Raw genomic sequence first — 25,435 nt, 5'->3', positions numbered from 1 at the left:
CGCGATATACGGGGGAGAAGAGGCGAATTATCAGAGCTGGAGCCGACATTCTGAGAACGGCATTGCGGGTCTTCAAAAACGACGTCGGTAAAGATTTCAACAAGCTTGTCGATGTTTGGTCGCAAGTCCACCACCTTGAAAGGTGGGCTGGCGGTGTCGAGTCGGGCTCGAAACGCACGAAGCGCATGGCGCGTGGTCACTACTCGTCTAGTGATGGCGGCGAAGGCAACACCTCACGTGAGGGCACGCCAACCGATGATGCAGGGGGGTCTTCTTCCGGTGCACGACGTCGGCCGCATGGGGACCAAGGCGGCGAAGGCGGCTAGAGCCAGGGGAGAGCGAGAGCGAGAGGGATGGGCCGTGGCGGACCAAGCCAAGGCGGGCTCGGGCTCGGGCTCGGGCTCGCACACCCTAATGTCCATGTACCTGGTCGCCACGATGGCGGACCTTTCAAAAATGAATTCTAGCCAAGTTGCAGCTCATATGACCGGAATTGAGTATATGAGAGCTCAACTTGGTATAGGTGCACCGCCGACTTCGGGGGATGATGATTCGCCGGCGGAGTAGTTTTTATAGTTTTAATTTAGAGTATTTTAATTATGTATTTTTTTTATTTTTTAGGATTTTAAATTATGTATTTTTTTTATTTTTAGGATTTTAAATTATATTTTTTTTTCTATTTTTTAGGCTTTTAAGTTGTAATATTTATTTTATTTTAATGAAGTGTGTTTTTATTAATTGAATTTGTTGGAATTAAAAATAAAAAATGAAATTGAATGAATAGTTAAGAGATGGTTAAGAGATGGAGGGATGCAAAGAAAGTGTTGTCTCTTAGTTAAGAGATGAACTGAAAAGTACAGTGGGGTCCATAAATAGTGAAGAGATGAGACGGTTAAAAGACGGATAAGAAATAGCATTGCGGATGACCTAACCGCTCATGTCAAATCAATATAATTCCCTAAAAAGTGTAAATAAATTTAAATACGACTGGCAGGTTTAGGAAGACACGTGCATGAGGTAGGTGGACATATATGTAGCAGGTTTAGGATTTTTAAGTATAGAAAAAGAATCAAAACCATTCATACTCCGCAAATAAAATATGAAGTGGTAGTTTTGAATTGTATTCTGAGTTGATTATTATGCATTTTAAGTTTCAAAATGAATAGGTGGAGACATTTTAAGTGCCGTGATTAATGATGTGTAGTTAGAATGAGTATCACACATTCACACAAGTGTACAATTTTTGTCCTAATTTTACTATAAGCAATAAATTTTAAAGCTTTCGGTAACTACCTGCATGGAATGAAGCTTCAAACAACTCTGTCCTATTCCGACGTCTTTTTCAACTTGAACGCCCTCCGTTAATCCCAATCTAGATATGTTTAATTTATAGTACTATATGCATTTTTAATAAAGTGACTACGAATTCCAATAATTCATAAATGCCCTTAATTGCGGAACCAAACATCAAATAGTCCACGAAACTAACACACACGTGACACACCTACCCATATTATAGGATAGAAACCCAACATTTTTTAACATGCATGGTTTCATATAATGTTTTCAAAGTTCAAATCAATAGGTGTTATATGCATAGTCATCATAGACTAGCGTGTAAATTGTAGTAAGAACAAGTTTAATAAAATCCGTATAAAATCAAACATGAACAAAATTAAGAAATGAGACAATCTCACGCCAATTTTGAAGCAAAATGTAGCTAGTGTATGTGTTAGTTGAAACAAAAACAAATAATGAGCCCAAAATCATTAGTTAGCTCAATTCAATATAGGAATATAACATCATCAATAATTTACCTAGATTATTTTTGTCCACATACTTTTCTCAATAAAGGAAGCCTCCAACAACACTATTTTATTAGTCTCCCCTCTCAAATTTTTCTAGACTTATCATCTCTTCCCTCTCTCTCTCTCTCTCTCTCTCTCTCTCTCCGAAGAATGAAGATCGATATCACAGACTCGACAATGGTGCGGCCGGCGGCGGAGACGCCGGGCGGCAGCGTGTGGCTGTCGAATCTGGACTTGCTATCGCCGGCCAATTACCACACGCTCAGCGTGCATTTCTACCCCAACGACGGGTCGGCCGACTTCTTCGACGCGGCGGCGCTGAAGGACGCGCTCGCCCGCGCCCTAGTTGTTTTCTACCCTTACGCTGGGCGGCTGAAGCTCAACGAGAGTAACCGCCTCGAGATCGATTGCAACGGCGAGGGAGTGCTGCTGGTGGAGGCGGAGAGCGACGGCGCGTTGGAGGAGCTCGGTGACTTCGCACCCCGCCCCGATCTCAACCTTATCCCCAAAGTCGATTACGCCAACGGAATTTCTACCTATCCACTCATGCTTTTTCAGGTTAATTAAATCTCTAATTTCATTCTCCTTATTTTTCACTTTTATTCCGATTTCTAAGAATAGCCTTCTTCTTTTTTTGTCGTTTGGTACGTAGCATTTTGTGTCTAGTTTGAATACAGTAAGAATTTTAATTGATCAGGACAATAATTGCTTAGAGTTGTAGTACTCGTTGTTTGGATTTAGATTTGGTTTTTATTAGGCAACAATTAAGGTCTCAGGATTCTTATCTTCTTTCCTGATTTTTAGTCTTGATCATCTTTTGTTTGTCATTGCCAATTTCATATTCAAAATCCAACAACTTGACTTTTCAATTCATAACTATAGTACTAGTATTCAAATCCATATTCAGTTCACACATTCCGTAGCCTCATAAACAGAATCATGTGCTGATAGCGCTTTGCATTTATATATAGTAGGAGTACATATAACCAAACTCATTAATTACTAGTACTCCCTTTGTTCGATGTCTTTGCGTCAAAAAGAAATGATGATACTACTACTTTATAGCATAGGAAATACTAACTGCTAGCTTGAAATTTGATCAAATTCTGGTTTATCTATTTAACGATTATGCTAACGAGGAGTAATTATGGCCCAGCTGACCCGCTTCAAATGCGGTGGCGTCGGCCTAGGTGTCGCAAACGAGCACCACTTATCCGACGGCGTCTCCGCCCTCCACTTCATCAACACATGGGCCCACTTCGCCCGCGGCGCCCCCACCCCATCACCCCCTCCCGTGTTCGACCGCAGCTCCCTCTCCGCCCGCAACCCCCCTGAGACAAAGTTCAGGCACTCCGAGTACCAGCCCCCTCCCACCCTCCCGGTCCCGCTCGAGCACACCGAGATCGCCTACTCCAAGTACAAGGTGACGCGGGAGCAGCTCAGCGCCCTCAAGGCCAAGTGCAAGCCCGCGGACGAGTCAGAGAGGCCGTGGAGCACGTTCGAGGTCCTGGCGGGCCACATCTGGCGCTGCGTGTGCGCGGCCAGGGGGCTCCCCGCGGACCAGGAGACGAAGCTGCACATCCCCTTCGACGGGCGGGCGAAGCTGGGGCTGCCCAAGGGGTACTTCGGGAACGCCATCTTCTTCGCCACGCCCATCGCCACGTGCGGGGAGATCGAGGCGAACTCGCTGTCGTACGCGGTGAGGAGAGTGGGAGACTCGATCATGCGGCTGGACGAGGAGTACTTGAAGTCGTCGCTGGATTTCTTGGAGCAGCAGGAGGATATAAGCAAGCTGGCGCAGGGGGCGCACAGCTTCCGGTGCCCGAATCTGTGGGTGATCAGCTGGGTGAGGCTGCCCGTATACGAGCCGGATTTCGGGTGGGGGAAGGCGGTGTACATGGGGCCGTGGGCCGCGCCGTTTGAAGGGAAGAGTTATCTGCTGCCGAATCCGGACAACGACGGCAGCTTGTTCGTGGCGATCACGCTGCATACGCAGCATATGGACCGCTTTCACAAGTTGTTTTATGAGATTTAAATTCATCTTGTCTTTTGTGCTTTCTGAATTTGCAAATGCTTTGCTTTCAATCAATGTATCAGTTTTCAATTCCGATGCCAAAATTTCTTCTTTTGAATCTAACCACTTATAAGTTTCATTGTTTTGATTTGATTAATAAGAATATTTTCAATTTTATGGAACTAGGATGTAATTAATTTTTTTTCCAGATCAGTCAATTTATACACATTTTTCATCATTATGAAGCCTTGTTGTATTCTGAATTGTCGAATTGGCTGGATTTCATATCTTCGAAATAGAAATTTTTGCAACGGGCCAGCTGCAATTTTAAGCAGAAATAAAAGTCTAACGGGTCTTAAATACCGTTACAATGTTGAAGCCCAACAAAAATGCTACACAAATGCAGTTGCAAATTGCAGTAACATTTATTTTAAAAAGGAAATTAGCTTATTAATCTTGATCCAATACATACTCCATATAAGTGATTGGTGACCCAATAATAATAAGATCCAAGGCCCGTAATAATATGACGCCATGTTTCTTTTGGGCCCATTGCCAGACGGACATAGTGGAAAGCTCTATAGAAAATATGGAGGTTAAGAAAGTTGTTTTGGGTGTAAATGAATTATGGGTTGATTTGTGAATTTATTAATGAGTATAGAAGAAGTTGTGAATTGATAAAAAAAATAGTACTAGTAATTTTTATATGGAAAAGGTAAACTTGTCATCGGTGCTTAACCATGCAATGTAGTGGTAAGGTTTATATGTGTGAAACAGAGGTCAGCTACAAATCGAGTGCAATGGCAGGGGAGTCCGATGCCATTGTCCATGACTTAAGTGACTTTGCTCCTACGACGGATCACTGCCACCACATATAAGAATATTTAAATTCTTATATGACCTATGTATCTATTGGTTTAATATTAAAGTTTAAATTCATAATATTAAAAGTTAAAAGGGATTTTAATATTAAACACGATACCGTGATGGATCGATTTCGATTAAAGAATTAGAATTTAGGTGTATTGCTAGCCCTCCTCTCTTACCTCTAAATTATGATATTATAATATATATATATAGGTGTATATATTTATATGAAAAGGATCATGTATATGTATATAATTAGTTGTGTATATAAATATGTGTGGGCTAATATGCATGTAAATACATGTATTGGACGTGTAAAATTGTTACACATATATTTAATTATTTAAGTATATATGTGTGACGGTGAAAGGGTGTGAACAGTGTGATAGTGGTAATTAGTTTACTAATTGTCAGTACCCAACTGACTCATTTGTTGGTGAGAAGCAGTTGATGTACATGTATTTATGTGATACAGAAAGTGTAACCGTATGGTGGTTATTATGGTGGTTATTATGGATGAATCGATATATCAATTGCGGTTATTGCATGGCATGATAGATACGAAGTTACACCACTTTTCGTGAAGCGCCATGCAACACCTATAAATACATGAGTGCTCTCATTCATTAGGCATACAATCCAATACATTATATACACAGAAAAGTCACGGTATATACACATGTATATACTTACTATATAAATATAAAGATTTTGATTCTTTATCCATCAAAAGAATTATAAAAGGCTTGAGGTCAAAGAGCTGGGATAACATCAATTGGAGAATGCAGTCAACAAAAGGATAAACATTAATTGGCGGATTTCAACCTCTACATCAAATGAAGAAAGCATGGATGGAGGTTGATGATTTTATCTCCACTTTATAGTATAAATGTTATGGGTGAATTAATTCAAATCTAAAATAAGATTTCATTATCGAAATCATTAAGGTTGAGATATGGCTTACACCACATCCAAATAGTAAATTATTTGCATAAAATTTTGAGTTGCCATCCTCTTCCTGCAGCTGTGTATTTGTGTGTTTATCATTTCTTTCTCTTCTTCATAATTTACAGAAATTACGAAAAGGAAAAAAAGCATATAGTAACACAAAAATTTACATAAAATCTGTAAATTTATATAGTTAAAATGCAAAATGTCCTTCCATGATAATTTGGAGTTATCAGACGTTCCAATTTTGAGTTATTCATTTTTTTATATTGAATTCATCTTTAGTTAAAAAAAATGTAGGATCTGAATATTGCTTTATGAATTTTCGTCGATACATTTCGATTTGTGGAAATATACTTATAATGGAGTACTATATAAGATAGTACAGAATTGAATTTGGAGTATGATTCATAGATAATTTCTTTAATTACACAACAAAAATTTGAGCAAAACTTTCCATCATGATCCACATTATACAGAAAGTTTATTTTACAATTATGTCGTATATATCAAAATAAATACCTTATTTGTAATTGATTGAATTTGTTGATAAAAATATTTTCCCCTTTTTGAAGTTGACATTGACACATTGTCACATTGTGGTATTGCCTTTGCTACGTACTCAATTAAGAGACATGAACCTACGTTTCAATCAACCAATAGAATTGAAGGTTGATGCAATCCTGTAGTTGAGATAGAATTGAATGCATTTGCGATTTGCAAACGGAGCATTCGACAAAGAATTGAATGATATTGTACTTGTAGCATTTCATTTCGTTTGGTGTAAGTGAAGCTATTAATAGCACTTATTATAGGATCGTTGCTCCTGTCAAAGTACACATCGGATGGTTCGATTTATAAGATTATATATAGAGATTAAATATGTACTTTATATAGTTTATGTGATTAAATCTTATAATTCAATACTAAATGGGTAATCATATACAGTAATGTAGTAAGTATATGATAATTAACCATAGTCATCCTCCTACAACTAATCTAATGTAACAAACAAAAAGTATATGTATTTTTAGTTTGAGTAGTGATTTAGAGACATAATGTCTCCATGCCATAATGCCCCTATGTTTTTTTGCCATAAGAATAATTCATATATGGACTAATATACCCTTATTTCAAAAGAAAGGAAATTAGATCCGTTTGATTATAAAAGGAAAGTCCAATCAAAGCACATTAACTATTAACTTTCAATAAGTTTGGAGAATTATAATTAAGTCGTCAATACCCTCTTTAATTTTGCATAATATAAAAGGATTTACCTTCAAATGAAAATTCTTATTTTATTTTATTCAAACACTAGTATAAAAATTAACTTTTCAATTTAATTTGTTCATCTAATAGTAATTAATAGCAACTAATTATTTTATTATTAGATAGTAATTCTTAAAATTCTAAATTATAAAAATAGTTATATACATATATATTAATTTCTTAGTATTATTATAAAACAAAATAACCATGTCTTTTGATCTAATTATTTTATGAGTATTAAATCACTTTTAAAATTTGACTTATTAGTAGTCATCCACATCTATTTATTTTATTGGTATTAAAAACTTACTCATTTAATAGTTATTCATAATAAATTATTTTATTATTAAAGAATTAACTTTATACCATGAAATTACTACGATTAAATAGACGGAAAAACTTGTGATTATATTTTTTCATCGAGATTCAACGTAATGTTCCAAAACTTAATGAATAAATTATGAGAGAGAAAGAGAAAAAACTAAGAACAAATTTCCATAAAATAAAAATGATACTACTAATTACAGTGAATGGTCCAAAATGAACATAACCAAAAGAATTAGTATTTTTATAAAATTATTAATGCATTAGAATTTTTAATTTTTGAAAAATATTTATTTTATTATATTTTCATTTTCAAACAAAAGAATAGGTGAAATTGATAAAAATTTTCATATACTTTTCACTTTTGTATTATAAACGGATTACAAAAATTTGAAGTGAATTACATTTAAAAAATTATAAAAGTGTGTAACAAAATGTGGGTCCCATTTCTCTAATATTCTATCTTCTTTAGGTATATATTTTAATTTTAATTTATATCTTCCACATTTATATATATATTCCATAATTAAGCTAGCACATCCTTATTTAAGGTCATAATTAAAATTCCATTATGCGCATAGTTGCTTTTTTTAAGATGTAGGGACAAAAAAATAGATATAAAAAAATGTAGATTTAATTAAAAATATAATATAGTATAAGATTATAATTTCAACCTTATTATGGCATTATAAATTGAAGACATTATGTCTCTAAATATTTTTCTTTTAGTTTATAGTATTACTGATTTATTTATTTATTCTCTCTCATTACTTATTTATCTATTACAACTTCTATTGCCGATGTTGCACAACACTTAAAAGAACACTTTTATTACTATTAAGGTTTGGGCCCGCATTAAATTATATGCTACCTATTAGACAATGAAGGTTTGGGCCTGCATTAAAAATATTCTCCACTTATTAGACACATGAAATGACTATGTAATCTAAATATATTCTGTATTCATAATTATATTTCGAATTCATCCAAAAACAATTAAATTTTGAATAGAGATGAAAGGTATGTCCTTTATTTATTTATTTTGATTGCTATAGAAATAGTCTAATAGACCAATTTATGACGTATCAAATTATTAGTGTTTTCTTTTAGACTAAATGAATCATGAATTATAGTAGTAAAGCTAAAAAGAATACTCTATGACATAAATGTTAAAATTGAAAATACACTCATTTTCCATAGGAATATACGTTTTATTGTTGTTAACTAACTCCTTTTTGACTTCTTTTCTTCGACCCCAATAATCGATAATTTTGCTTCCCTTATGAGTTATGAGTCATCGATAGCAACATCTTCCTCCATTTTCACCACTATTATTAATAATGCCCATAGGTTGAAATAGCTTACCTACAACTTATAAGATATCCAAATCCACAATTGATTTTTTATATTAGTGCTATTGTCAATATCAATATTATACTACAAGTACACATATAATAAATATTTCACATTGATGACATATAGTAATTTATTTGACTTGGTTATTCGGTTGGTGATATTAACATGACCAATTGTCTTAATTGTGCTGCTCACCAACTCCATTGAACGAACTTTCACCAAAGTGGACGGCGTCAATCTTTTCCGTCACTTATCCGTAAAATTCATTTATTTCCAATGTCTCTCAATTTAGAAAGTTTCAACAACCACACCCACAATTTTTAATAATTCTCTGTGTATTTCTCAATATTCTGGGTTTGACTTCATTTTTTATTAGTGATTTAAATACCGTCTTAATTATTTCAGTATTTTTTTTGGGAAGCAACTTATTCTTTTCACATATATTACATATAGTGCGTACTTTCCAATACCATGCATGTTTTATCTTATAAATTACTTAACCTCCACCTAACTATTGTTTTGTACTCCTAATTATGTCAATTATTAATTTCTTAAAAATAGTATACATAATTCTTTTAACAAGAGAATAAATAAAAACACCAATTAAGGATGGGGCTTAGGATGGCTGTGGGCCGACTGGGCCCCACCGCCTCATCAGAGCGGGCGCACGCCAGCCCACACTGATATTAATGACTTCACTTTTATCAATTGGGTCTCCTTTTTCTATTTTATTAATATTTTTAAGAGATTTTTTTATTGAAATGTAGCGATATCTTTTTTTTCACATAATTATGAATCCTTAAAATTGGGCAAAATTTTAAATTCTATGTTAAATTAAAATTTAGTCGTTTTAAATTCTACGTGAAATTTAAATTTTGTCGCAAAATCAAGAACTTAATTATGTTTTATAATCAACTTCTCCCGAGTTTGTTTTTAATTTGGGAAAATCAAATTCGTAGGAAGTTTACCATAATCCCTACATTCAAGGATTTTGTGGCCAAATTTTATATTTGTAAAAAATATATCAAAAATTTATTGTTTTAGGGACTAATAATCTTAATTTTAATTGTATAATTACTCCATTAGTACTTTTAGGCATGTGACATAAAAAATAAAGCAAGAGAGAGTAAAGAGAGAAAATAAAGTAGGAGGGTTCAATAAAGTAAATATTATTGAAAAGAAAATAAACTATGAAATTGAATAAAGTAGTATAAGGAGTAATAATTATTAAAACGATTTATATGCCTAAAAAGGAAATGATTAAAATAGTTTGGGATATTGTAAAACGACTTCAACTTAATTAGCAAAAGATGAAAGAAAATTATTTTAAAAAATTAATTTATTCACATGATTAATCTAATTTCATTAAAAATAAACATAAATGCAAAAATTTAGTATAGATATATTATATGTATAAATACAGATGTATTGAATGAATAGACTGTTAAACTGTGTTCGGTTTCCTAAATAAAATAGTACCATGAGAAGTACAATCTAGGATTAAGTTATAAAATTATTTTAGTTGATAAAGGTTAGCCATAATTAATTATCTTATGATTATTTATCTAGAATTAAATTGTGAAATTAAATTTTATGAACTACACATATCAAATGATTAAAAGTTAACTTAAATGAAGTTTGAATAATCTTGAAACTGAAGAAAGTATTTTACTAGTAGGAAAAGTATTCTATTGCTGGAAGTAAAGTCTCCACAAAGTAGGTGAGACAGGTTTGTACTAATTTTATTACGTACTCCTTAATAGTAATTTTTATGTCACCATCTCACCAACTTTCATCTACTAATTCATATCATTAAAATCTCTAGTTGCACAATTAACGTTTTTCCTTTTCAGTAATTTGACGTATTACCTTGTAGTATCACAATACATTCAGTATAAATTAATACGCCTATGAGTATAAGAGAGAAACAATATTAAATTTGTAAAGAAAAATCAGGCTGATTAATTTATTTAATTAGGACATTATGTTTGTAACAGTACGAGTATATAAAAGCTCGCTAAAATAGATGTTTGAAAACTTGAACAAAAAATTGGTCAGAATATAGGCACTGAATAATTGGGTTAATTCTTTCTGGAGATCGATTAGCCTAAAATTGCTTGATTATGATTTTAATTCGGAATATGAAGAGATTAGGGCTTTTGAAATCGTGTTAATTAGTGACAAATATACTTATCCCACTCTCTATAAGTCTTGTTTTGACTCATTGCGGATTCAATAAATTGTTTTGACTCTTATAAAGAAGTGAATTGAAAAAACTTCGAAAATATAAGTTTCACTTTTATAATAGTATTAATATTAATTAATTTTGTACTAACAAATGTATTTGAGTGTTGTATTAAGTTGCGTGTATGTTCCACAGGAACTTAGGGGAAAAATATTATGTCAGATCATGCTGAAAAGTGAAAATTGTTAGAAAATTTAATATTTGGGTATGAATTGATATATTCCATTATTCTATATAAATATATTAGTTTTATTATTTTGGACCCTGCGTTAAAATTACACAGTACTTTTCATCTGTTCCTTTTTTCGGAATCTTAATTGAGTTTGACAAATATTTTAAGAAATGTAAATGAGAGTTAGATGGAAAAAAAGATACTCCATATTAGAATGTGAGATCTATTACCAAATGACACTCCTAATATGAGACGGATTAAAATGAAAACTGAAACTCCTAAAATGTAACGGATGATGTATTAATTCTAAATAAGGAAACTTTTAAGAAACTTAATCCTATTTGGACCCGACCATCTACTAAATTAATTTGACTACTTTCTTCTTCTTCTTCTCTCTATTAATTTATTAATTGAACATTAAAATTTGCATCATTCAAGTGTTATTTTTATGGTGCGGATGGATTATGTTTTTTTTAAATACACCATTATATGAAAATTGATGTGATTGTTTCTAAGCTTTAAATAAATTGATTCTAGGAGTATGTTTTATAAATCATGATTTTACAAATGGAGTAGTATATTTATTTATGGTAGGTGCAGAGTATTAGTTCTCGCTCATTTATGGATTTATTTATATCAGGGCCTACATTATATTCAATCGATTTTAATACTTAGTCTTTTCCTTCTATCCAATGACTCATATACGCGTTGGATAGTGATATAATGAAAATAATATATCTAATATAAACTCAAAATTTTAGTTCTGGTCACTAAATATTACTACTAATCAATGATTATAATGTTTTCATTTGAAAATATCAATAATTTCTATAAATCTGTCAACAGATGATATAATAGACACTTTCATGATATGGTTAATAATTTAATTATCGAATAATTTTGTAATTCCGATTTCAGCGTTCTCTCTCCTTCCACTATTCACGTTTTTAGAATCAACACGATTTCAACACAAAATTCAACAACCACGGAACAAAGAGTCAACACAATTTCATCGCAAAAAAACAACAGCAGAACAAAATAATCAATGGTTCAGCACGAAATTCAACATCAACAAAGCTTCAACGCTGTTTCAACACAAAATTCGACATCAACAAAGTGTCAAGGATTCAGCACGAAATTCAACATCAACAAAGATTCAAGTCATTTCAACACAAAAATTAACATCAACAAGGAATCAACGACGCAGTGTAAACGCATAATTCAAGCAATTTTTTCGACAAATCGGCACATGATCGGAATTAGCTATAGGTTTTAGCATGAAATTCAATCATTTTCAACACAAAATTCGAGATCAACAAAGTGTCAAGGATTCAGCACGAAATTCAACATCAACAAAGATTCAACACTATTTCAACACATAATTCAACATCAACAAGGAGTCAACGATGCAGTGTCAACGCAAAATTCAAGCAATTTTTTCGACGAATCAGCACATGATCAAAATTAGCTATGTTTTAGCATGAAATTCAAACAATTTTTTCAACACAAAATTCGGCATCAACAAAGTGTCAAGGATTCAGCATGAAATTCAACATCAACAAAGATTCAACGCCATTTCAACACAAAATTCAACATCAACAAGGAATCAACGACGCAGTGTCAACGCAAAATTCAAGCAATTTTTTTCGACGGATCAGCACATGATCGGAATTAGCTAGGGTTTTTTACTGAAAAAATTTAATTGTTGAGAATATGAGACGTCAATTACAATGGTGAAGATCCTCTCTGAAGATGTGAATATTTGCAATTTGGAAAGTGGAAGATTAATTAGGAACGCATAAACCGCTGATCAAATTAAGTTACAAAATTATCCTCTGTTGACAAATATATGCTCTTGTTGACATAGAAATTGAACGCCATATTAACCACATATGTGATATAATTAGTGGCTAAAATTAAAATTTTGAGTTTGTATTAAATATATGGTTTTCATTTCATCACTTCTTGTTTATATATATTACTCTCGTTCTTCTATCCAAGCTTAGATATTGTATTGTCAATTGTATGTATGTTTAAAATACTGCAAATTTATTTCAAGTGTTTAGGTTTGAACGATTCAGCCATCATCATATTATTGACCAATTCATTGTTATAAAAATATACATGTACTTTCTTCATTATTATTAGTAGTTTTTTAGAAACCTTCTTCATTTATATTTGTAATAAAGATCTCTAATAAAAAGTTCATGTGAATAAATGTCAACCAGAACAAGAGGAGGTTCTAACGAATTTTTACACTTTGACATTTTTGTACTTATTTCACCATTAATGTACACCTAATACTGAGTTGCACCATTTTGTGCATAAATGATTTAATTGTGATATGTCATGAAAACCATAATAAATTAATAATAGTACCCTTGTTTGTCCCAAATATACACTTTTTTTTGTAAAAATGTACGTCAACAAAAATACCCCCTCTCTAAAATCTGACGTGACAAACCAATATACGAGCCAAGATTCGATATCCCAATACTACCTTCTAAATTAGTACTACTACTACTACTTATTACTCGCTTCATTCCATAGTAATGGAGACGTTTCTTTTTGGCATGAAAATTAAGAAAAATTATGTTAGGTGAGTTAAATAAAGAGAGAATAAAGTGGAAAATGAAAAAGATAGAGAGATGAAGAGAAAAAAAAAATAACAGTAGATATGGGAAAATGTGTTCACTTTTACTAAAAAAAAAAATGACTCTACTACTATGGAACGTACTAAAATGACAAAATGGTTATATTATTATGAAAAAGGGGAATAAAATTTATGGCCGGATACACTCTAAACCGAACTATGTATTGAATTTTTTTTAGTTGTACACCTACATTTGCTAAGTTGCAGTCTATATCATCGTCCTCATGACAATTTCATCATAGCATTAAAAAACAGTTCTCTTTTCTTGCACTAGCATTTCAAATAGGCCATAACTAGAACTCAATTAAGCCAATCAAGTATCTTGAAATCCCCCAAAGTTAATTTTTTAACCAGCTATAAATATTCAACCACCTCACAAATTTTAACATGTCAAACAATCTTAAGTGTCGATTTTTGTCATTTTCATATCCTGTTACAAATTAATTTTCACTTTTTACCATAATTGCAATTAGACTTGACGTTCCACTAATTCCATCAATCCATATTTTTTTATAAAAATGAATATATAATTATATAAATACATAATTCATATTTTATTATTTTTTTACTTAAATTTTTTAAAATTCATGTAAAATTAAATGTGAAATTTTTGGGGAGTATGAAGAGAGTAGAAAATATTGGCCTGTTTGGGAACTTTGGTTTCCATATGTTGATGCTAAGAAATATTAGTTCCAATTTGGTTGAGAGTCATGGTCATCCAGTCATCCAGTCATCATCATTTAAGCGCGGTAGGTAAGGCAATCGCAATTATATAACGCACTCATTTTTATCCTCTTTCCAAACAGACTCCTCCACCACAAACCACCGCCTCTTCCACCAAATCAGCTTCAATCAACACCAATAGAAATGAAGATCGAGGTGAAGGACTCCACCCTGGTGCGTCCCTCGGCACCGACGCCGTCGGTCAGCTTGTGGAACTCCAACGTTGACCTGGTGGTCCCCAACTTCCACACCCCCAGCGTCTACTTCTACCGCCCCACCGCCGCCGCCGACACGGCGGTGATGAAGGCGGCTCTCGCACGCGCGCTGGTGCCCTTCTACCCCATGGCTGGGAGGCTCAAGCGAGACGAGGACGGCCGGATCGAGATCAATTGCAACGCCGAGGGCGTGCTGTTTGTGGAGGCGCTCTCCGACGGTGAGGTGGATGATTACGGCGATTTCGCCCCGACTTTGGAGCTCCGGCGACTCATTCCGGCGGTGGATTATTCGCTCGGAATATCCGAATATCCGCTTCTCGTGTTGCAGGTGTGTTATTGGTATCGTTTTTAATTAAGTATATTTAGATTCCCGTTGATCCGTGGTAAGTGCTCATTTTGGAATTCAATACAAGACATTTATTTAGATTATCTGTCCGGGGACGGATTATTAACTTCAAACAAAAATTTAATTTAATACGAGTACTATGTTAATTTAGAGAGAAAAAATTAGAGTAATAAAGACAATGAGAAATTACTTAGTTGTGTTGACTGATACTCCCATTTGGCTGGACCCGGATTTTGATACTCCTACTACATGGAGTAATTTGTAAAGTAACACAGAGGAGGGGAGAATGGGGTCCATGTTATTAGTAGTGAAAACTTCCATAACATTTTCATAATACTTTAAAATCTAAATAGAGCAGGCATTTAGCTTCAATAGTATTCCAAAATCCATCCCATTTTGGGATTTTGAGTAAGTATATCCATTGGGTTACACTCAAACAAATCCAAATATTCCTTACATCTGAATTTAGTGTAAATGGTTGGATTAATGTTTCACTTACGTTAAAATGAGCTTGTGATTACTGTAAATGGTTGGAGATGCTCTAAGTACAATTTCTATACAGGTGACATTTTTCAAATGTGGTGGAGTTTCTTTGGGCGTGGGAATGCAGCACCACGCGGCCGATGGATTTTCCGGGCTTCACTTCATCAATACATGGTCCGATATGGCTCGGGGACTGGACATCACCCTCTCGCCATTCATTGACCGGACCCTCCTCCGGGCACGCGATCCCCCTCAGCCGCAATTCAAGCACATCGAGTACCAGCCCCCACCGGCCATGAAATCCTATGGTGCGGATGACACTGTAGTTTCGATATTCAAGCTAACTCGGGACCAACTCAATACTCTCAAAGCCAAGTCCAAGGAGGACGGTAACACCGTCACTTATAGCTCCTACGAAATGCTATCGGGCCACATATGGCGCTGCGCCTGCTTGGCACGTAGCCTGCCCGAAGATCAAGACACGAAGCTGTACATCGCAACAGATGGGCGGTCTAGGCTCCAGCCCCCGCTCCCACAGGGCTACTTTGGCAACGTGATCTTCACGGCCACGCCCATGGCCGTGGCAGGGGACCTGGAGTCTAAGCCCGTCTGGTACGGTGCTAGTAAGATCCACGACGCATTGGCTAGAATGGACAACGAGTACTTGAGGTCAGCTCTGGATTACTTGGAGCTCCAGCCCGACCTCAAGGCGCTTGTTCGAGGGGCGCACACGTTTAGGTGCCCTAACCTCGGGATAACGAGCTGGGTGAGGCTCCCGATCCACGATGCTGATTTTGGGTTTGGGAGGCCCATCTTTATGGGGCCGGGAGGCATAGCATATGAGGGCCTGAGCTTCGTCCTGCCAAGCCCGTCCAACGACGGGAGCCTATCCGTCGCGATATCCCTGCAGGCAGAGCATATGAAAGTCTTCGAGAAGCTGCTCTATGAGATTTGAATTCTGTCAAATTTCCCATTTGGCCTAGTGTGTTTGCAGAGCTGTTTTGCACATTATTTCGTTTTTACCTAAGCAACATGTGCTGATCTGTAAGGATTTTGATGCTATTCTTGCTTCATGAATGTCTACCAGCAGTACTAATATATTATGGTTCGATTTATTAGTTCAAATTTTGTGTTATCAATATTTTCTACTCCTATTATAGATACTAGTAGTATAGAATTGAAACACAGAATTTCTTAACTACACAACGAAACTATGAGCCACACTATCCATCATGAGCCACATTATACAGAAAATATTACTACTAGTATTTAATCAATTATGTCTTGTAAATCAAAATGAAGGTATCTTTCTGTGTAATTTATCGAATTTGTTGATAGTAGTAAACTTTTCATTTTCGGAAGTTGGTATTGTCGCATCGGGGAAATATTTTAGTTACGGACTGAATTGAGTGTACAAGCATAAAACATGCATTTCAATCAAACAATAGAAATAAATGCTATTGCATTTTGCAATCAGATCATTCGAGAATCGAGATAGAGCTGAATGCTATTGCAAACGTGGCAGTTGGAAAAGCGACACTTGGAATATTTATTATTTAATACAATTAACATTTTTGCATATATATTTCTTGATAATTTTGTTAATTTGGTGAAAAGAAAGTTTCTCAATATCTGAAATACTAAAGCACAGGGGCGTACAATTGAGGAAAACAAAATAACTCAAAATAAAAGCCCTAAATTATACTCCATCCATCCCAGGATCCCGGTTTATTATTACTATAAATAGTAAGAGTCTCACATTCCATTAACTCATTTCACAGCAAAACAAACTCTCCTATCCTCTGTTTCTTTATGGTTTGTGCTGAATACTAAAAATGTTTGGATAAGTACTATCATATGGTGGTGTAATTTTTTGTTTTATGTTTTTTGTATGACTCGTATGAAATAAAACACAAGAATGAAATAGAAACGTCTCATATGTGACATGTGAAGTGCATTAGTATAGCAAATCCTTGTTTCCACTTTTTCTTGAAGAATTCCACACTTAAATCAAATAAATACAAGATTGAAATATAATACTACTACTCCACAATCTTCTGTTTCATCAATGCCACACGCTATTAATTACCAAACAAACAGACAATCATCAACCAAATATAGCGACGAAAAAATAAACTCAGAGACTAAAAAACACACAATACTTGTTGTTCATGAGAAGAAGCTGAAACCAACAACGGCGGCGAATAAAAACAAGCACGGCCTATAGGTTGGCGCAGCGTTCTTCTCGTCTGGCCGCTTGTGAACAACGTTGGCGCCTCCATATGCGCCTTTCCCTTTCTGCCCCTTAACGGTAGAGCTGATCTCCTCTACTGTCGCGAGCTTTCTTGCATGCCCAGAATCTATGTAGAAGCTATATTTCAATATTCATAACCATTGGAACTAAACTGAAAAACATACAACTCATGGGAACTTTCTCACCATGTGTTATTTCCATATTCCGGAACGGGAATTCCTCCTCCTCCAACCACGAAATCAGTAAGTCTTTGCTCCTTAGCATATCAAGATCTCGATCAGAAAAAGTTGTTATGAAATTAGATGTGCATAATAATAAGAGGATTAATATCCAAGCAAAAGACTTCATTTTTCTTATGTCTCTCTCTCTCTCTCTCTCTCTCAGTTATGAATATGGTAGATGGACAGTGTTATATAGTGAAGCACAATTTTCATATCATGTGGGAACTCAAAAAATAGAAAGTGATGTTTTAGTTGGGCCGAAAAAGGAGTTTGTGATGTTTCTCGAAATATTGAATAAATAAAGTAGACAAAAACCAAATTTAAATGACAGTATCACAAAATGGAGTACATAAGTTTTGAGTTTTAATGGTAAGCAAGAAGGTTTTGTAATTATGTCAAATTAAGGTAACTTGTGTCTCCTCGAAGATGGCCTAGTGGTTAATTAGTGCTTTCTAAATCAAAATTTTAAAGAGGCTTATGACATAAAAGCCAAAATTTATTGGTCAAGAGCTTTAAAATCACCTTTCTCACACCATCCCATAAAATTAAAAAATATTTTGTCAAGATGAGTGTAATGGCTGGAGTCATATGTATATCTATCCCTTTTGTTTAAGCTAGTGAATTGATAATGAAGTTTAACTAGGCTTCCTTTTCAGTTTTGGTAGGACCTTAGTGAAAGACATAAGTAACTTTACAAGATTGACTTATCAATAAAGGAAGATATGCCTGAAGCAAGATATGGAATTTTCCATATTCTTGCATTTGCTTGTGCAGGCCATCCTAGAATCTTCTCTCCTTTATCTGCCCAAATTGCAGCTGGAAGTATTATGCTTATGGCCCATGCATTAGGTTTTAGGATTAGTGGCGCATATGAGTCGAACATATTTATGCTAGATGCTTTGAATTTGAGGTTGCCTGAAATTGTATTATCTAATCATATGTCAGAACTGGTATGAATAGGGATTTTCTGTTACATTTTCCAATTGGAATTGAAACAAATAGGTCAAATAGAATAGAATTATATGTTCAATGCTGTTTGTTGTGTACATAGGTCGATCTTGTTGTAAGAGTTTTTATGTAGAAATGTTGGAAGAAATGAGCATGCACTTCACCTTAATTTCTACTACTGAAATAAAAAGTTTCTTATTAAGCCTAATCACCAAATCTTTATTTCATATACACGATCAACAAACCCATTTTTTGCCCTCTAAATAATTTCCTTCGAACTAACATAATTCCTCTAAATTTCTCATATTTCAACAAATTATCATGTTTACGAGAAAAGAGATAATAACATAAAAAAAAATGAATAATAAATAAGATCATTAATTTATCATTATTCATTTTATTAAAGAATGGACTACAAAATTGCTCCCTACGTATGGAAAGTCAAACGCTAGAGGTACCCATGTTTGAAAGCTATAGACGGAACATATGTTGACCCTACTTTGGAACTTAAAAAGGCTCAAATGAATGAGCTTGCTTGTTCGATAATTATCTTGAATATAAGTGATAAGTTTTAAGAAAAGTTGGAGAAATTGATAATGCTAAATAGATTTGGAATAAGTGGGAGAGTCTCTTTAGAGACGCTAAGAATGTATTTATTTGTTTGAAAAAATGTTTAAAGTTCAATGTTTAAAAACATGGACTACTATACTAATATTGGTGTAAAGAAGGGGCATTATGAATTCATTATGATGCCATTTGGATTAACAAATATCCTTCTCACATTTCAAGATCTTATGAATGATATTTTCTGACCATATTTAAAAAGGTTCATGCTTATGGAGTATATAATTTTTTTTGTGACTGTGACATACTGTTATACAGATTTGACTTACCTACATGTTTTGAGCTTTTGAAATTGATAGTTCTACCTCTTTGTTAAACAAACTGTGATTTTACCCTAAAGAGTATACAAAGAAGCTATGGATGATTGTAGACAGGTTGATATCACTTAAATGTTCCTATGATTATGTATTATTCCTTAAGAACATGTAGCTCATATAATCATTAACTTTATATTAAATTAAATGTAATTTTATGGAAATTTAACAAAATATTGATTAATTTCATATATATGTTAAATTAAAAATGGCATGGTCATCATAAAAAATTTATGACGTGACACTCTGAGTTGTGGAAGTATAAGTTGTTCCATCTCTCCGTCATTAAATGTCTCATTTTTTCTTTTTCGTTTGTCCGCTGATAAATGTTTCATTTCACTTTTACTACATTTGGTAAGTGGACCCTACATTCCACTAACTCATTTCACTCACATTTTATTATAAAACCAATATATAAAAGTAGTTCCTACATGCCACTAACTTTTCTACCCACTTTACTACATAAAGTCAAATAATTTCTTGTAACTCGTGCCGGTCAAATATGAGAGACATTTACTCATGAATGAAGGGAGTACAATTTACTGATTTTGTTAGTTCTAACGTAAAAATTCAACTTAATCAATGCAAATCCAATATCAATAGGTAAAAGGAAAAATTCTACTACTATAGTGTAAAAAAATCCCCTAAGACTCAAATCATAATTTGTTAGTAAAAATTTACTCCCGAGTCTCGAGTTGGTAGTGAACAAATGATTTCATGTTTTTCGTCTTTTTTAGCAATATTATGTTTGGTGAATAACTTGAGAATGATGATGCATTGAATCATTTGTTATCTAAAGACAAGATATGAGTTGCAAATATTAGTACTACTAGTATTTGATTGATGATTCCGTGATGAACTTTATTTTTGGTATCGCAACCAAACAGGCCTTTAAGGTTATGAGCAATACAATGAGTATTAATGAAAACCATACATAATACTAATTGAAGAGTGATTCATGCACGTGAAATATGAGAAGCAAAGTTGTAAACAAATTCTCCAATTTCCTAAATTGATAATCTTTTAATAGAATGGGATTCTTGACTTTTGTTTTAAGGCTGATTTGGGACAACACTCACTTATAAACCCCACATTAAAGTCGAATTATTCCTTTTCAAACGAATATTGGCTCTCTACAAAGATGGTTAGCGAATATTTATATGCATGCATCAACCAATTCAATAAGTTGATTTGTTCTATTTAAGAGTTTATTTGAGAAAGAATAAGATAAAATTGTCGTTAAAGAGAATGAAGTAAAATCAAAGCAAACAAAGTTAAAGTTGGATCAAGCAGACGCAGCCCACCAATATATATTGAGTATAATCAGTAAAATCAAAGCAAACAAAGTTAAAGTTGGATCAAGCAGACGCAGCCCACCATATATATTGAGTATAATCTGTTTAACGGAAGCCCAAATACAAGTGCATATGGTAATTTATTAGGTATAAAAAATTCAACAAATAACAGAAACTCAAACCATCACACGACAATTCAAATTCAAGATAGTAAATGGCCAAATCCACAAGTTAATTGTTGAAGCTAACAAACACACACACAAGTTAGAGAAGTTGTTATTCAACGGGGAGAATTTGAGGTAGGCGCCAACTAACGCAGCGGTCCATACACATGAAGAAGTTGCACGAGGAGCAATGGAATCCAGCCGGATCTGCACCATCAGGCCCTTGAACTGTGAAACGACAGACGTCGCAGCGCAGTATAGTGGTGACAATTTTAAAGGTGAGAGGATGAGGGTGAACATCACCCCTGACGTTGTACTGCTGCCCAAACTTGAGATTTCGAAAATAACCAGATGCCTCAGGAAAGCAGTAGGCATGGAAGGAGGTATCACAGCGGCCGCATTGGTACATCCACTCCCTTGGATTCATTTCTACTTCACAGCCGTCGCAATAGAAGTCGCCTGGATGGTTGAATCTCCCTTCATACGTCAGCGGCAATGGGTGCTTCTCCCACCTGTGCTTGTTCACCCGCGGCAGCATTATACATCTGGAGCACAGAGTGAAATTGCAGCTGCCGCATTTGTACAGTAAACCAAACCATACCGTGCACACACAACCGCGACAGACGCCTTGCCGGCCATCTCCTCTGGTGGGCAAATACTTGAGATAAAGATGGTGGTTTGGATGCGCCTCGTGTTTGATGGCTGTAGGCAGTGAAGCGCACTTGACATCCACTTTGAAGTTGCATTTTCTACAAGTATAGAGCAGTCCATTTGATAAGTAGTCACACACGCTGCATGTTTCCCAGAAGTTGAGTTTGGGACAAGCTTCAAGGATTAGGTTATGATGAGGTTTGTGAAACGGATGAGAGGGGAGCTCTGGCGGTAAGTTGAAGCACGCCAAGTGGAGAAAGTATTTGCATTCTCCACACCTCATGTACCTATACGAAGACGAAGATGAAGATGATTGATGTTTCTTGTATGGAAATATAGGCATAGTGCAGGCATCACATGCTAATTCAACATCACCGTCTTCATCATCATGATCATCATCATCTTCTTCATCGTCGCCGCCGTCGTCATCATCGATTTCTGAAATGGATGATGAGACTAAGCTCAACGGATGAGGATGGAAAGGAAATGAGTATTTTTGGCCATCAGGAGCTGGGACGACTACCATTTGTCCTCTTTCTCTGGTAACAAACGGCTTGATTAGATCTTCATGCACGTCGCAAACTGGAAACGAGGCAACCACTTGATCGTTTGCATCATGACTGTTGCAGTGCAAGAAAATAGCATTAAATCATCAATAGTCCAATTTGGTAATTATAACATGAGACATAAAACTCAAAATGATATCTTACGATTCAGTAGGAGTGGGGGGATTGGTGGCACACTTGATGTGAACAATGTATCTGCAAATTTGGCAATGATACACCCAACGGTTGACCAACAGATCTTTGGTGCATATATCGCATGAGTAGAAAAAATGGGTATACTGTATTGGGAGATAGAAAGCGAGAGAGAGAGGGTGGTGGTGGTGGTTGTAGTCCGCAGTGAGGGGCAAGGCGGCGCAGTCCTCGTGTATCCAATACTGGCAAGCGAGGCATTCGTAGGATCTTCCCGTCTCCATGGTGCCACAGGCATCGCAGTTGAAAGAATGGCGCTTCTTCATGAGAATGAGTTGGTGTTGAGGGTGGCTGGGGTGCTGTATGCATATCTGCTCATCGGCCACGTGCTTCACACCAGCAGCGAGTTCACACTGAATGTGGATTCGGAACTCACAACCTGAACTAGTACAAAAGTAACCAATATTCCCTACATCATATTGACACGCTGCACACTTCCTTGAAGTGTCAGCTAATTTGAGGACGAGTGTGTGTTGTGGGTGCCTAGAATGTGTAATCTTAGTCGGCCTTTCTGCACAGTCGGTGTGCAAGTATTTCTTATTACCGCATTTGGTGCATCCGTAGGCTGCCTCTTCAAAGAAATATCTACCACACCCATAGCAAAAATCGTTGTTATCACTTTGAATAAGCGTCAGAGGATGCTCATGAACAAAGTGAGCAATACTCTCCTCCTGCATCTCTCTCTCTCTCTCTGTGTGTGTGTGTGTGTGTGTGTTAGAGGAGATGAGAAACACTTATGCTGTATGTTTCCAGAAATCAAACGTCTTTGTAGGCTAGCTCACCGACCCCACTGGTTCGATAGAGTTCACCAAGTAATGCATCAATCAAGGAAATTAACGAATATCGTTTGTACTAAAATTGAGGTAATGAATCAAACAAAATATAAATGTGAAAAGGATCAAGACATTATGGTCATTTTAATTAAAAAAAAATCCTACAAACTTCAAATTAGAGCAAAGTATATGCTCAAAGTATTAGGTCCATCATTCCTTTCCTGCTCTGTAGACACTTTAAAGCACAGCTGTTTTAAATATATGGTGACTTGGATCTTGATGAACAAGTATTATAGAGCTAACTACAATTGAGATCACTCAAGTTAAAGAAACTTCTTGAATTATAGTTTTACCCTATCAACTGTCTAAATTCAATTTTAATTTGAAAATAACACTATAACAGTTGCAAAGACTATTTCGAAAAAAAATAAAATAAAATGTAACTGCTGATATATTTAAACAAAAATTAGATATATGGAGTGTAAAATTTCGAATTTCAGTTCTAAAAATTGAAAATGCCTAAAATTTAAAACAAGTCACGCGCATCGCGTGTGTTCCATACTCGCCCTCTCATTGGGCGAGAGGTGTGTGTTGGTTGCACAGGGCCACACCTTCGGCTTGAGCTGCAGGCTCGAGTTCCTGCAATAGTGGCAGGGCGAGGATTTTTACAGGTTTCTGGCTAATTCTCTACCCAATATCAAGAAGAGCTGTATATATAGGATTTTCATATTCATGGTTCTTCATTATTTCCCATTCTTACTCTTTCATTGCTTATTTCATCATATCACTATAATTTATTCGTGTGTGTGATTAATTGCAGCTGGCATGGTCAAGGCCTTTCACAAGAACAACCAGAAAACAAGTGGAAAGAAGCTTATTAATTTCTTTCTCTTGAATGAATATTCAGAACAAGTAACACAAACTGACTTGTAAAGACTTCTATTTATATTTCTAACTAAATCTAAGAATCTGAAAATTAAAGTGGTCCATTTATAACCTGCTGATGTAATATACTAGTATAACACAGGCAATGTAGCATATGTCTGTAAACGGCAACTAGAGAAGGAATAAAAAAAGTCAATGTAGGTATCATGTTGGCATGAACACGGCAGCTGTGAATCGGCTGCATGCTTTGTTTGCTGCCCAGAATGTAAAGCTAAATCATGCAATAAAAACATCTAGCTTGAGACCATTTGTTCGAAGCTCATCTAAGCTAAAACTGAGAATTCATCAAGACATTTGCGTAAATGCTATCAGATATATGAAGTGTTTGATACATGATCAAGTTTGATGCATTATCTGTTGTTTTTTTTAATATGATCAATTTTATCAGTTTAATGAACCAAATAGGCAAATTTGTGAACCAAATATATAGATTGGAACTCATTAGGTAAAATTATGAAAGCTGCTTTAGTAAAGATTCAGTTCAAAATTTTCATACTTAGATAGGGATTTGGGAGTATTATAAATGGGAATGAATAATCCAAGCAATTTCATAATGAAAAGAACAAATAAGCTAGTACTACTCCCTATTTGAGATGGTGGGAACAAATTGATCATAAAAAACAGTAGAACCAATATGAATGCGTGAAATGAATTCAAAAACAGAGAATCGCAGAATAGAGAGAAGTACCAAAAAGACAATAGCTCGATTGTTCAAATACGAGTACCTGAAGACGAATAGAGCTCCTAGAATTAATAAAATCGCCGACAAATCAGAAATCAAGGTAAGGCCTAAAAATGAGGAAACATTTCACTTTGGGATTTTGGCCCAACATAAAGGTTGCAGGAGGCGGAACCGATACTGGGAAATATTATGGCGGCGATCCGGGCAGAGCGGTAAAATACATAGGTAAACTAACTTTTTTTAGTTGTTGTTAGTTGTTAAGGTGAGTCATTTTTTAATTGGAAAAGAAAATTACTGTATTTACTTTTAAACATTGAACGATATCTTGGCTATGTGCTCCCAAATAAACATGTTTTTATTCACAACATAATATTTTATAGCGAAAT

The 25,435-nt window shown here is 34.9% G+C and overlaps 3 protein-coding genes and 1 long non-coding RNA gene across 11 annotated transcripts; 2 read left to right on the top strand and 2 right to left on the bottom strand.

The window, feature by feature from the left end:
* Positions 1-1,869: 1,869 nt before the first annotated feature.
* On the top strand, positions 1,870-4,004 carry LOC125188612 (rosmarinate synthase). The gene is made up of 2 exons (XM_048085557.1): positions 1,870-2,366; positions 2,965-4,004. The coding sequence occupies exons 1-2, from the start codon at positions 1,959-1,961 to the stop codon at positions 3,841-3,843; spliced, it is 1,287 nt and encodes a 428-aa protein (XP_047941514.1). The 5' UTR covers positions 1,870-1,958; the 3' UTR covers positions 3,844-4,004.
* Positions 4,005-14,436: 10,432 nt separating this feature from the next.
* LOC125188549 (shikimate O-hydroxycinnamoyltransferase-like) lies at positions 14,437-16,548 on the top strand. Its single transcript, XM_048085480.1, has 2 exons — positions 14,437-14,922; positions 15,503-16,548. Exons 1-2 carry the CDS (start codon positions 14,524-14,526, stop codon positions 16,376-16,378), a joined length of 1,275 nt encoding a protein of 424 aa, XP_047941437.1. The 5' UTR covers positions 14,437-14,523; the 3' UTR covers positions 16,379-16,548.
* Positions 16,549-17,342: 794 nt separating this feature from the next.
* Positions 17,343-18,132, bottom strand: LOC125191190. The gene is made up of 2 exons (XR_007171059.1): positions 17,863-18,132; positions 17,343-17,783 (listed from the first exon to the last, which is right to left on the bottom strand). It is a non-coding gene; the product is annotated as an uncharacterized LOC125191190 (long non-coding RNA).
* A 3,005-nt stretch (positions 18,133-21,137) lies between these two features.
* Positions 21,138-25,239, bottom strand: LOC125190949. Of its 8 annotated transcripts, none has more exons than XM_048088378.1 (3): positions 25,056-25,239; positions 22,605-24,061; positions 21,138-22,514 (listed from the first exon to the last, which is right to left on the bottom strand). In XM_048088378.1, exons 2-3 carry the CDS (start codon positions 23,324-23,326, stop codon positions 21,356-21,358), a joined length of 1,881 nt encoding a protein of 626 aa, XP_047944335.1. In that variant the 5' UTR covers positions 23,327-24,061; positions 25,056-25,239; the 3' UTR covers positions 21,138-21,355. The 8 variants fall into 8 exon arrangements, with proteins under 8 accessions (XP_047944335.1, XP_047944332.1, XP_047944333.1 ...); XM_048088375.1 differs by having other exon boundaries at positions 22,605-24,641; positions 25,093-25,239; XM_048088376.1 differs by having other exon boundaries at positions 22,605-24,578; positions 25,093-25,239.
* Between the last annotated feature and the right edge of the window lie 196 nt (positions 25,240-25,435).

The sequence above is a fragment of the Salvia hispanica genome, chromosome 5 (assembly GCF_023119035.1).
Source record: "Salvia hispanica cultivar TCC Black 2014 chromosome 5, UniMelb_Shisp_WGS_1.0, whole genome shotgun sequence".
NCBI classification, from domain to species: domain Eukaryota; kingdom Viridiplantae; phylum Streptophyta; class Magnoliopsida; order Lamiales; family Lamiaceae; genus Salvia; species Salvia hispanica.
The sequence above is the reverse complement of the archived record's forward strand: the minus strand, read 5'-3'. Positions and strand labels throughout refer to the sequence as shown.